At 46.5% G+C, this 12,402-nt stretch overlaps 1 protein-coding gene across 4 annotated transcripts in view; it reads left to right on the top strand.

Moving 5' to 3' along the window:
* The first annotated feature begins 324 nt into the window (after window positions 1–324).
* Window positions 325–12,402, top strand: part of ITGAX (integrin subunit alpha X) — a 33,856-nt gene continuing 21,778 nt past the window's right edge. For 3 of the 4 annotated variants that reach the window (XM_047713553.1, XM_047713551.1, XM_047713554.1), the window contains exons 1-17: window positions 326–457; window positions 1,044–1,149; window positions 3,121–3,224; window positions 3,521–3,591; window positions 3,745–3,859; window positions 5,559–5,689; window positions 5,807–5,952; window positions 6,193–6,346; window positions 6,651–6,801; window positions 7,000–7,073; window positions 7,272–7,401; window positions 7,510–7,652; window positions 7,842–7,982; window positions 8,076–8,285; window positions 11,638–11,768; window positions 11,888–12,045; window positions 12,185–12,339. In XM_047713553.1, coding sequence (XP_047569509.1) covers window positions 403–457; window positions 1,044–1,149; window positions 3,121–3,224; window positions 3,521–3,591; window positions 3,745–3,859; window positions 5,559–5,689; window positions 5,807–5,952; window positions 6,193–6,346; window positions 6,651–6,801; window positions 7,000–7,073; window positions 7,272–7,401; window positions 7,510–7,652; window positions 7,842–7,982; window positions 8,076–8,285; window positions 11,638–11,768; window positions 11,888–12,045; window positions 12,185–12,339 — 2,175 coding nt within the window. In that variant the 5' untranslated portion in view covers window positions 326–402. Of the gene's footprint in view, window positions 458–1,043; window positions 1,150–3,120; window positions 3,225–3,520; window positions 3,592–3,744; window positions 3,860–5,558; window positions 5,690–5,806; window positions 5,953–6,192; window positions 6,347–6,650; window positions 6,802–6,999; window positions 7,074–7,271; window positions 7,402–7,509; window positions 7,653–7,841; window positions 7,983–8,075; window positions 8,286–11,637; window positions 11,769–11,887; window positions 12,046–12,184; window positions 12,340–12,402 lie in introns of all 4 variants that reach the window. The other variant, XM_047713552.1, reaches the window with a different exon arrangement.

The following is a 12,402-nucleotide window of genomic DNA, read 5'->3' on the forward strand; positions in this document are numbered from 1 at the left end:
CTGAAGGAGCTTCTGTGTGGCTCAGTTGGTTAAGCATCTGCTTTCAGCTCAGGTCATGATTCCGGGGTCCTGGGATCAGGCCCTGCATTGGACTTCCTGCTCAATAGGGAGCCTGCTTCTCCCTCTCCCACTCTCCCTGCATGTGCTCTCTGTCCCTCTGTGTCAAATAAATAAATAAAATCTAAAAAAAAAAAAAAAGGAAAGACTCTGACATACAGCATATGTGGGCTATGTCAACCTGTTTTTTCCTGCTTAATTTAGTCCTTTTCTCCGCCCTCTACCTCTGAGTCATGCTGACAGCTTCCCTTCCTGCTTCTGGCCTCCTGACCACCTCTCTGCACACTTGTTCCCTCTGCACCCTGGTTCAGCTGTTCTCTCAGTGGCTGAGGAGCTCAGAAGCTCATGTCTGACCTTCCAGTCATGATCAGGATCAGAACATCCCTCCTCTTGTTGATGGGTAAGTCATGGGCCCCAGTGAAGGGATATGAGAAGATTGGGTCCAGGTAGAGAGAGAGCTGAGACTGACATGTTTTAGACCCACACATTAAGGTGGGGATCTGGAAATACATAGGGTTTGGGATCTGGAGTTTTTGGAGGGAGAGGATATTGAAGAACTAATTTTAGGGGAGTTTAAGAGATATTAGAAAAGGAGCCAATTGCCTGAATAATCCAGTGATTTCCCAAGTAGGAAGAACAAGTCAAACTTGTACTCTATTCACAATATTACTTTGGCCTAAGTTTTCCTGGATTCTTCCTCTTGGAAGCCCCCAGTGGTAGGGGTGACAAAGGAGTGTCTTTAGAGCTTGTGTGTTGCTCTGTGAAAATGGAGAATTGAAGCTTGCCAGTGGGTCGGTGGGTGAAGAACTGTCTCTGGACTGCCTGAGGAGAGAAGGATGGGTGAGGGAGGCCAGAGGCTGGGAGTTCAGAAATCCAGGAGATGCTGGGACATTGGGCCTACAGGAGAGAACAGGTGTTGGAGGCTGGGGAGATGGAACAGGAGGAAGACCCTTCTTCAGAGTTTCTTTTCTCACCCCCTTACCCAGCCTCGGCTTCTTCTCTCTGCTTCAACTTGGACACAGACCAGCCAACAATTTTCCTTATGGACAGTGCTGGATTTGGATACAGCGTGGTCCAGTATGGCAATACCTGGTAAGGACTGGGTGGTGACTTGCCTTTGATTCTTACCAGCTCCTCTCCATGCACAGGGTCCTGTCCTTCCCCATGACCCTCTTATCCTCTGTTTGGTGTGGCAGTCCCCCCAGTGCTATGGAGAGTTGGACTGAAAGCAGGTGTTGTCATGCCATTTTGATAATCACAACTAATATTTATCAAGGGCTTACTAAGTGGGCCCTGATCTGTTTTATTTTATTTCATTTTATTATTTTATTTTACTTTAAATTCCAGTATAGTTAACATAAAGTGTTACTATTAGTTTCAGGTGTACAATATAGTGATTCAAAAATTCCATACATCACCTGGTGCTCGTCATGACAAATGCACTCCTTAATCCCCGTCACCTGTTGTTACCGATCCCAACCCCCATGCCCATATCCTCTGGTAACCATTGGTTGGTTCTCTATAATTAAGAGTCTGTGTCTTGGTTTGTCTCTCCCTGTTTTTTGTTTGCTTTGTTTCTTAAATTCCACATGTAAGTGAAATGACATGGTATTTGTCTTTCTCTGACTGACTGATTTCACTTAGCATAATATTCTTTAGCTCCATCTATGCCATTGCAAATGACAAGAGTTCATTCTTTTTTGTGGCTGAATAATACCTCTATCTCTATTTATCTGTATATACCACATCTTCTTTATCCATTCATCAGTTGGTGGACACTGGCTGCTTCCATCTCTTGGCTATTATAAATATTGTTGCTATAAACATCAGGGTGCATGTAGCCCTTTCAAATTAGTATTTTGTATTATTTGGGTAAATATCCAGTAGTACAATTGCTAGATCATAGGATATTTCTATTTTTAACTTTTTGAGGAACCTCCATACTCTTTTCTACAGGGGCTGCACCAGTTTGCATTCCCACCAACAGTGCACAAGTGTTCCTTTTTTTCCACAACCTCATCAACACCCCTTTTTTTAAATAAAAAAAATTTATTAACATATAATGTATTATATGCCACAGGGGTAAGGGTATGTGAATCATCAGGCCTACACATTTCACAGCACTCACCATAGCACATACCCTCCCCAATGTCCATAACCCAGCTACCCCATCCCTACCCCCCACCCCCAGCAACCCTCAGTTTTTTTCCTGAGATCAAGAGTCTCTTATGGTTTGTCTCCCTCCTAATCCCATCTTCATCAACACCTCTTGTTTCTTGTGTTGATTTTAGCCATTCTGATAGGTGTGAGGTGATATCTCACTGTAGTTTTGATTTGAATTTTTAGGTGAAAACTGATTCATTCTTCACAATAATCTTATGAGGTACATAGGTATCAACTGTTCAACAAATACTTATTGAACACCTACTACTAAATATTTCAGGAGCCAGGCATACACCAGAAAACAAAACAGACAAAAAAAAATCCCTCCCATGTGGAACTTACAATGTATTAATCTCCACTTTGCAGATGGGAGGCTTAGAGGAGTGAAACAAACTTACTGAGGAGAAGTCTGGCTCTGCTGTCCACATTCTTTTTTAAAAAATTTAAAAAGATTTTTATATATTTATTTGACAAACAGAGAGAGATAGTGAGAGAGGGAACACAAGGAGGGGTAGTGGGAGAGGGAGAAGCCAGCTTCCTGTGGAACAGGAAGCCTGATACAGGGCTTGATTCCAGGACCCTGAGATCATGACCTAAGCAATAGCAGATGCTTAATGACAGAACAACCCAGGCACCCTGCTGTCCACATTCTTTTTTTTTTTTTTAAAGATTTTATTTATTTATTTGAAACAGAGAGAGAGATCACAAGTATGCAGAGAGGCAGGCATAGAGAGAGAGAGGAGAAAGCAGGCTCCCCGCTGAGCAGAGAGCCCGATGCGGGCCTCGATCCCAGGACCCTGAGATCATGACCTGAGCTGAAGGCAGAGGCTTAACCCACTGAGCCACCCAGGCGCCCTGCTGTCCACATTCTTAATTATAGTGTTCTTTGTCTCCCTCCAGGGTGGTGGTTGGAGCCCCCCAGGAGATAAAGGGTACCAACCAAACAGGCAGTCTCTACCGGTGTGACTACAGCATGGGCAAGTGTGAGCCCATCCACCTGCAGAGTGAGTCGCTGCCCCTCCTTAGGACTTGGGTCTAGACTCTCATGCTCTAGGGAACTGCGGGGAGCACAGAAAACCTACTTCTCAGTTCCAGCTCTGTCTGAGACCCTTAACCTTACAGGCTTCCTGACCCCCTTATGGCCTCCCTGTCCATCACACCCCCGCACTCCCATGGCTCCATCAAGACCTGAAAGCCCTTCACCAGTCAGACTTCTTTGTCTTTCAGGGTTGAGGTGACCCCTGCCCAGATCTTTTACAGTCTCCTCTGTCCCGTGGGTAACACATATCTGTCCCCTCAGTACCCCCAGAAGCTGTGAACATGTCCCTGGGCCTGTCCCTGGCAGCCTCCACTAGTCCCTCTCAGCTGCTGGTGAGTTGCCTTGGGTTGTGGAACTGTCCTGAGGGAAGGAGTGGGGACCTATAGCTGGTGTGGCTAGGGGTCTAGGGGAGGGTGAAGGTACTGGGATAGGAGGATGGGATGGAAGGAGGAGCAGGCCCTCCCATCAGGCGCCTCTGTCCCTAGGCCTGTGGCCCCACAGTGCACCATACATGCAGGGAGAACATGTACTTGATGGGGTTCTGCTTCCTGATGGGCACTTCTTCTTGGCAAGCCCAGAGGTTCCCGGCTGCCCTGCAGGGTGAGTGTTGGGGGGCCACTGGCTCCTTTGAGGAGCATACACGCCTTGTGACTGGGTAAAAAAAAAGATATCTGGAAAAAAATATTACTGGTTGGGAGAGTGGTTCCAAATGTGGGCTGGGGAGTCACTGCCTGATTTTACACCTTGCCCTGTCACTGTCCCACTTACCCTCTTGGAAACTCAGTTTTTTCATCTGTCTGATGGTGATAATGACACAACCAAGCCTAAGAGGGACAGAAGATGATCCATGGCCAGGATTTAACACAGTGCCTGGCAAGTGGTGAAGGCTCATTTAATGTTAGCTGCTATTATTTTTAGGAGAAGGGGATTTATTTGCACACAGTACATCCTAGGGTATAATAACCACTTGGTTTGTGGAAATGTGTGATGAGGGTGAAGACAGTCTGAGTGGTATGTGTGTGTGTATGTATGGATGTATATATCTGTGCATATGCATATATATGTGTATGCATGTGTCTGATGTATATTTGCATGCAAATGTATACATGAGTATGTGTGTCTATGTGTACATATGAGTATGCATCTGTATATGTGTGTATGTATATGTGAATATGTATGTATGAATGTATGTGTATACACATATGTATATATGCACACACGTACACATGCATATGCACACATGTATATATGTACATATATGCATGTGTGTGTGTGCATGCAGGTTGAGGCATAGGGTCTGGCTTTCCCAATGTTGATAGGGGTGGGAGATATGGAGTAAGAACAGTAAGTTTTCAGATCTAACCACGGCAATCCTAGGCCTCTTCTTTTTTTTTTTTAAACTTTTTTTTAAGATTTTATTTATTTATTTGACAGAAATCACAAGTAGGCAGAGAGGCAGGCAGAGAGAGAGGATAAAGCAGGCTCCCTGCTGAGCAGAGAGCCCGATGTGGGGCTCCATCCCAGGACCCTGGGATCATGACCTGAGCCGAAGGCAGAGGCTTTAACCCACTGAGCCACCCAGGTGACCCCTTAGGCCTCTTCTTGGTCTCACATTTACACTCAGGCTCCTGGGGAGATTGACATCTGGCCACTGAATGGAGTGCCCTTACAGTACCTCGTAGACTCTAGACTTCACTCATAGGAGCCTGGGTGCCCTTCAGAACACCCAGGTGGAGCCTCTGGAACAGAAAGGGGAACCTGAGAGAGTTTCCTCTTTTTTTTTTTTTTGACCACTTCTGAATTCACTCAGGAGGGGCTTAAGGGCCTATATTTAAGCTGAGAACAGAATAGGGCCAGTATGTGGCTGTTGTCAGGGGTGACATTAAAAATATTTAGCAAAAAGTACAGTTTGGCACTGACTAATGAAGATGGACTCTGGCCAGGGGCTGAAGCAGTCCCCTTTCATTGCTAGGTCATGGAGATGTGGGGAAAGAGGTAGAGTAGGGCTTGGGAAAGAGATATGGACAGCCAAGCTACCTTGGGGAATGGCTCCCAGCTTCTTACCATCTGGATTGGAGGAACTTTTACTTTTTTTTTTTTTAAATAAACCAGGCTGACTACACAGGTGTGAGCAGCTGTGTCACAGATGTAGCTTCTTTAAGGACTTTAGGAGGCCAAAGGGCCCTGTTCTATGCAGGGTTTGTGGAAGCCCTTGGGTCGGGGTGGAGAGTTCTTACAGCCAAGAGGTCTTAGGCTCTGGGTGTGTTCTTTGGAGGACTGGTGCCACCTCTTTTCCCAGAATGTCCAAGGCAAGAGCAGGATATCGTGTTCCTGATCGATGGCTCAGGCAGCATCTCCTCCCAGGATTTTACCAAGATGTTGAATTTTGTGAAGGCTGTGATGAGCCAGTTCCAGAAACCTAGCACCCAGGTGTGCCCTTGGGAGAGGGAAGGGAAGTGTGCAGGGCCCCTGTGGGAGGCTTGTGGGTGGAGTGCCCACGGTTCTGCTCAAGTGGCCTTGGCTCCCAGCCCCCTGCAATTCTCCCAGTTCTCCCTGATGCAGTTTTCCGACAAGTTCCGGGTGCACTTCACTTTCAAAGAGTTCACATACAGCTCAAACCCACTATACCTGTTGGATTCTATACAGCGGGTGAGAGGGTATACTCACACAGCCACAGCCATCCAAATAGTCACGTGAGTCCTGACTTCTCCTGGGTCCTTCCCTAAAGCATCTGGGTCTTCCTTTAGGCCTCATCTCTCTCCATGAGAGAGGGAGAGGTTGGTACTGAAATTCAGCCTGTGGTTTTCTCATCCAGCTGGGGACCTATGGGTGGGAGCAGGGCCTCCAAGGGATAGGGGGCATCTCCTTCCCAAAAGGCATCAGGAGCTAGCAGCAGGCCTGTTCATAGGTCTCTGGATCCTTTTCTCTGACAGAAACGAACTGTTCAGTACCTCAAAAGGAGCCCGAAAAGATGCCTCCAAGATCCTCATTGTCATCACAGATGGGCAAAAACAAGGCGACCGCCTGGGTTATGAGGATGTCATCCCTATGGCTGAGGCTGCGGGTATCATCCGCTATGCAGTTGGGGTAGGATGTGGACATACCCTGTCACCACTTCCTCCCCTTGCTTCCTCTTAAGGCAACTTCCCTTTCTAGGACGAAACCGCCAGCTCTCTCAGCTCCTAGTACCTTCAGGATGAAAGCTGTGTCTGGGGACCCTGATCCTTTTACCTAACCTCCTCGATGCTGTTTGAGCCTCACTTTTCTCATCTGTACACTGTGTGTAATAATACTGACCTTGAGGAGTTACTGGAGTATGTCAGCATCCAGCATGTGCTAGGCATATTAGATTAATGATTGTTTTCACTGAGTTGGTCTTCACTGGGGACAGGTGGGATCAGCTTTTCGATACCAACATTCCTGGAAAGAATTAAATGACATTGCATCGAAGCCCTCACATGAGTACATTTTTAAAGTGGAGAATTTTGATGCTTTGAGAGACATTCAAAACCAACTAAAAGAGAAGATCTTTGCCATTGAGGGTAAGCTACAGAAGAAAGTACTCATTTCAGAAACCCTCACCCATAAATGCTTCTTGAACCTGGATCCCCATGCCATGGGCATAAACCTATCCCTTTGGGTATTAATCTCCCACATTAGATCCTTTAAAGCTGAGGTGTCCTCAGACTTGGCAAAGCCTATCTTTCTCTCTGAAACCCAGGTGTCATGCCTTCCACCAGGTACGCAGACCATAAGCAGTAGTTCCTTTGAATTGGAGATGTCCCAGGAGGGCTTCAGTGCTGTGATCACACCTGTGAGTGGGGCCCCTTTCAAGCCATTGATGTAGGAAGAGGGATAAGTGGTAGGAGGGAAGGTAAGGAGGGGTATTTGATAAGTGAGTGGAGGAAGAGAATTCCAAATAATGAGCAGAGTCGGTGGCAGGCATTGCTTGGGAATAGGCTGTCCTCATTTGGCTTAGGCCTGCTCAGCCCTGGAATTCCTTTCCTCCCAGGATGGACCAGTTCTGGGGACAGTGGGGAGCTTCAGCTGGTCTGGAGGTGCCTTCCTGTACCCCCAAAACAAAAGGCCCACTTTCATCAACATGTCTCAAGAGAATGTGGACATGAGGGACTCTTACCTGGGTAAGAAAAGGCTGTGGTTGGGGGCAGAGGTGGGACATGAGCTGCCTGGGAAGGTCAGGAGCTCAGGGGTGGGAAGGAAGATTTTGTGTTGAGTTGTTCCCTCCTCAGGTTACTCCACTGAGCTGGCTTTTTGGAAGGGGGTCCAGAGCCTGATCCTGGGGGCCCCCCGCCATCAGCATACTGGGAAGGCTGTCATTTTCACCCAGGCATCTGGGCAATGGAGGCCGAAGGCTGAAGTTGCAGGGACCCAGGTTGGGTGCTGAGGAAGCCAGAGTGGAACATGAGGGTGGCAGGGTCTGCAGGGGCAGAGAGGGAGGAGATGAAGGGTTTTGGGAGCCTCTAGGGGGGAGGTCCTGGTGGCTGGGGAGAAGTGGGACCTGTTCCAGAAGGGACTGCCTCTGGCAGGGGCAGGCAGCATGACTTCAGGCTGTGACTTGCAGATTGGCTCTTACTTTGGGGCCTCCCTCTGCACTGTGGATGTGGATAGAGATGGCAGCTCTGACCTTGTCCTCATCGGGGCTCCTCATTACTACAAGCCAACCCAAGGGGGGCAGGTGTCTGTGTGCCCCTTGCCCCAGGGGGTGAGTGTCTGATGAGACCAGGGCTGGGTGGGGCCTGGGTGTGGGGGGGAGGGATTGCCTGTGTTGGGACCTTACACTGGTTTTGTTCTGCAGAGAGCTAAGTGGCAATGTGAGGTCATTCTCTGTGGGGAGCAAGGCCACCCCTGGGGCCGCTTTGGGGCAGCCCTGACAGTACTGGGGGATGTGAATGGGGACAAGCTGACAGACGTGGCCATTGGGGCTCCAGGAGAGCAGGAGAGCCGGGGTGCTGTCTACCTATTTCATGGAACCTCAGGGCTGGGCATCAGCCCCTCCCACAGTCAGGTGAGGCCCAGTCACATGTCCTTTTGTTACAACAACTTCTTCCTTGCTTCTTCTTGTTTTCTATTCTGCCACCAGAAAATTCTCCTTTACCTCTTCTTTCGTCTTTGTCCAGCACTGGCACCTTGTAGGCAGCAAGCAAAATCTGTGGAACTTAAAAATGAACACATTGGAATGTTCTCTGCTTTGTATGAGGACTTGATTTTTTTAAATTTATTATTTATTTATTTTTAATTATTTATTTATTTTTTTATTTATTTACTTGACAGAGGTCACAAGTAGAGGCAGATAGAGAGAGAGGAGGAAGCAGGCTCTCTGCTGAGCAGAGAGCCCGATGTGGGGCTCGATCCCAGGGCCCTGGGATCATGACCTGAGCCGAAGGCAGAGGCTTTAACCCATTGAGCCACCCAGGTGCCCAGAGGACTTGATTTTTGAGTGAGATCTCCACTCAGGACTTTTAATCCCACAGTGGCTTTATAAGGTACATAGGCCAGGTATTAACAGATCCATTTTAGAAATGAAATCTGGGGCATGGAGAATACCAGTGATTTGACTTGTCCAAGGTTTATAGTGGATCAGGAATGGTGATGAGTTAGGTTCCAATTTCCTGACTTCTAACCCAGTTCTTGGTCTCTTCATGGCTCCCTGTTGCCAGTCTAGGTCTGGCTGCCTTAGTCTGCCTGTCTACTCACCCCTTCTTCTCCATGGATGCTATATGACCATTCCCTCATACCATCAGCTGTCCTGCCAAATGTCTGTCTTGATGGGGAAAGCTCCCTGAAAAGGGGAGACTTCTTCCCTTGGCAAAAGTCAAAGAAAGCCCCATTTAAAAATAGTAAAAGTGGGGCACCTGGGTGGCTCAGTGGGTTAAAGCCTCTGCCTTCGGCTCAGGTCGTGATCTTAGGGTCTTGGGATCGAGCCCCACATCTGGATCTCTGCTCAGTGGGGAGCCTGCTTCCCCCTCTCTCACTGCCTGCCTCTCTGCCTACTTGTGATCTCTGTCAAATAAATAAATAAAATTTTGAAAAAAAATAGGTAAAAGATCTGAACAGACATTTCTCCAAAGATGATATACAAAGGACCAATACATATATGAAAAAATGCTGAACATCATTAGTCATCAGTCATCAGCAATCAAAACCACTATGAGACACTACTTCATACCCACTATGATGGCTAGAATAAAAAAGACAGATAATAAAAAGTGTTGATGAGAATGTGGAAAATTTGGTACCCTCACACTCTGCTGGTGGGAATATAAGACGCTGCAGTCACTTTAGAATACATCTGGCAGTTTCTCGAAAGGCTATATGTAGAGTCATTGTATGACCTAGCAATTGTACACTGTATGACTCGAGAAAATTGAAAACCTATGTCCACACAAAAAGTTATACATGAATATTTATAGTAGCATTATTGATGATATCTAAAATGTAGAGATAGTCCAAATGTCCATTAGCTGATGAACACATACATTCTATTGTAAATAAATATGCATACAATGGAATACTATTTGGCCGTAAAAGGAATGAAGAACTAGTATTTGCTATATGAACGAACCCCTTCTTTTCCTTATGTCAAGTAAAAGAATCCAGAAACAAAAGGGTACATATTGTATGATTCTTTTTATATGAAAGGTAAATAGGTAACTCCATAGAGACAGAAAGTAGATAAGGGGTTGTCAGGTGCTGGTGGTGGAGGAAAATAGGGAAAAGGGGGTGAGTGATAAAGGGTATGGTTTTTTTGCGGGGGTGATGAAAATGTTCTAAAATTGATTTGGTGTTGGTGGCATAACTCTGACAACTTCTTAAAACCATTGAGTTGTATACTTTATGAATTACATCTTAAAAAGTTTTTATAAAAAAATGTCAAAGAAGATCCCTATAGTACTGTTACTTCCTAACTATAGGATATTACACACCTCTCTGTGCTCAGTTTCCCCATCTGTAAAATGGTCATAGTAAGAGAACCAACCTCACTGGGCTGCTACTGTGAGGATTAAATGAGTTAGTACATGAAGAGTATATACATAGTAAAAATGTATATATGTACCTGGCATATAATAGGTATTACAGTATTATAATCAATGATCGTTAATACAATTTAACAACTGAAAGGGTTCTAAAGAACTTGGAACTTTAAGAAGAGAATGAAAGGCTTTGTTGACAGTAGCACCAGACGTTAAGGAATTGTATTCATTCTGCACCAACTGGTTTAACCTTCCCTTTGTTGCAGCAGTTTAAAGGTGTATGTATGAACACCCGCAATTACAAATATCACTTGATATTGCAAGTATCGCTTGAGTTATACCTGAAAGTCTTGACTCTAAGAGAAGGCCTTTCCAGATTTGCCGGTCCACCCTGATTTTCTTCCTTCCCACTACTTGACTGGGAAGGACTGGCCTTGTTCCCACTGGGTCCACACACTAACCTGAGGATGTGGCAGTGAGATCAGTTTTCTTGAGCATGAGGCTGCTTGACTGGATTTGTGCTAACTCTACCTACCTCTTTCTTTTTAGATGACCTTAGTAATTAGTAAATTTAACTTTCATTTTATTATTACTATGCTTAATGCCTGCCAGTCCAGCCGTGCTTAGAGATTTTAAAGGGCACATTCTCCAAAGGGTTGGTCATTATAGGAACAATGGAATTAAAAGAGAAGGAATCCACAGGGAGGCAATGTTCCAGAGCTTAGAATTTTCTTGTGGCTATAGCCACTTCCCATCCCAACTTTTCCCCTCCTTGTCCTCTGAAGAGATAGGGTGGCCCTGGAAAGCAAAAAGGGTCCCTGGGCATCGAGTCAGAGGGTTTGATTTCAGGTCTGGAGGTGACCTCTTAAAGGCTCTGTGGCCTTGGCACTCTCTGCAAAGTATGGAAGTGGGGTTAGATGAGCTCTGAGTTTCCCCTCTAGCTCTAATACTCATCATGATCAATGACTAGTGATTTCTTCTGTTCAAAGACATATATGCATTAATTCATTTACTACTTACTGCTAAAGTCTAAGATATTATTATCCCTATGTGAAAGATGAGGAAAGATTGGATCCTGGCCCAAGGCCTCATGGCTCATGAGAAGAGCCAGAAATTGACCTGAGAGTAAGTGGATGAATGAATAAATGAGACACAGGTCACCAGGCCAACCTTTCAATCACCACTTCTTCATTTATGTCTTAGAGATCTTTTCTCTGGTCATTATTTTTCCACCCCACCTCCTCTTTTTTAGGTACTTCTGGTGATATCTTTTCATTACTCACCTCTTTCTGTTTCCCACATTCCTACCTTCCTGTTCCTCTTATTGCTCATTTCCAACTTGTTCCCATCACTCTCAATCTGCCCTGCCTTTCCCTCTCTTTTCAGAGGATCTCAGCCTCCCAGTTCTCTCCCAGCCTCCAGTATTTTGGGCAGTCACTGAGTGGGGGCCAAGACCTTACCCTGGATGGACTGGTGGACCTTGCCGTGGGGGCCCAGGGACAGGCGCTGCTGCTTAGGTGAGAAAGTCCTTCTCAAACACTTCCAGGTCTGCTTAGGATTTTAGCCTCCCCACCCCCATCCCAGTTTGCCCTCCTGGGATCAAGGTCCTACCCTCAGCTCAGTGTTCTGCCCATAGGACCAGACCTGTACTCAGGGTGTGGATGCGAATCCAATTCAAACCTGCAGAGATAGCCAGGTCTCTGTTTGAGTGTCGCGAAGAGACCTCCTCTGTCAACGCACTGGGTGATGCTAATGTCTGTCTTCATATTTATGAAAGTCCCAAGAATCGGCTGGGTGAGTCCTCACCTCTCTGACCCAAGATATCTGGTCCTTAGACTCCCTCAGCTCAGGACTTCTGTCTCCTGCCTTGACACTTGTCCATCTGGGGAGTTCCTCGCTCTCAGCCCTCCTCATCTCTTCCTTTCCCCTACAGGTGACCTCCAAAGCTCTGTGACCTTTGACCTAACCCTCGACCCTGGCCGCCAGAGTCCCCGTGCCGTCTTTGAGGAGACAAAAACCCGGAATCTGACTCGTGTCCGAGTCCTTGGGCTGAGTCAACACTGTGAGACTGTGAGGTTGCACCTCCTGGTAAGTGGACCTCAGAGTCCTGGGGATGGCAGAAATTCTGAGGCTGGCAGTGGGATGGGCAGG

This window comes from Lutra lutra, chromosome 18, assembly GCF_902655055.1.
Source record: "Lutra lutra chromosome 18, mLutLut1.2, whole genome shotgun sequence".
In the NCBI taxonomy this organism is placed as follows: Eukaryota; Metazoa; Chordata; class Mammalia; order Carnivora; family Mustelidae; genus Lutra; species Lutra lutra.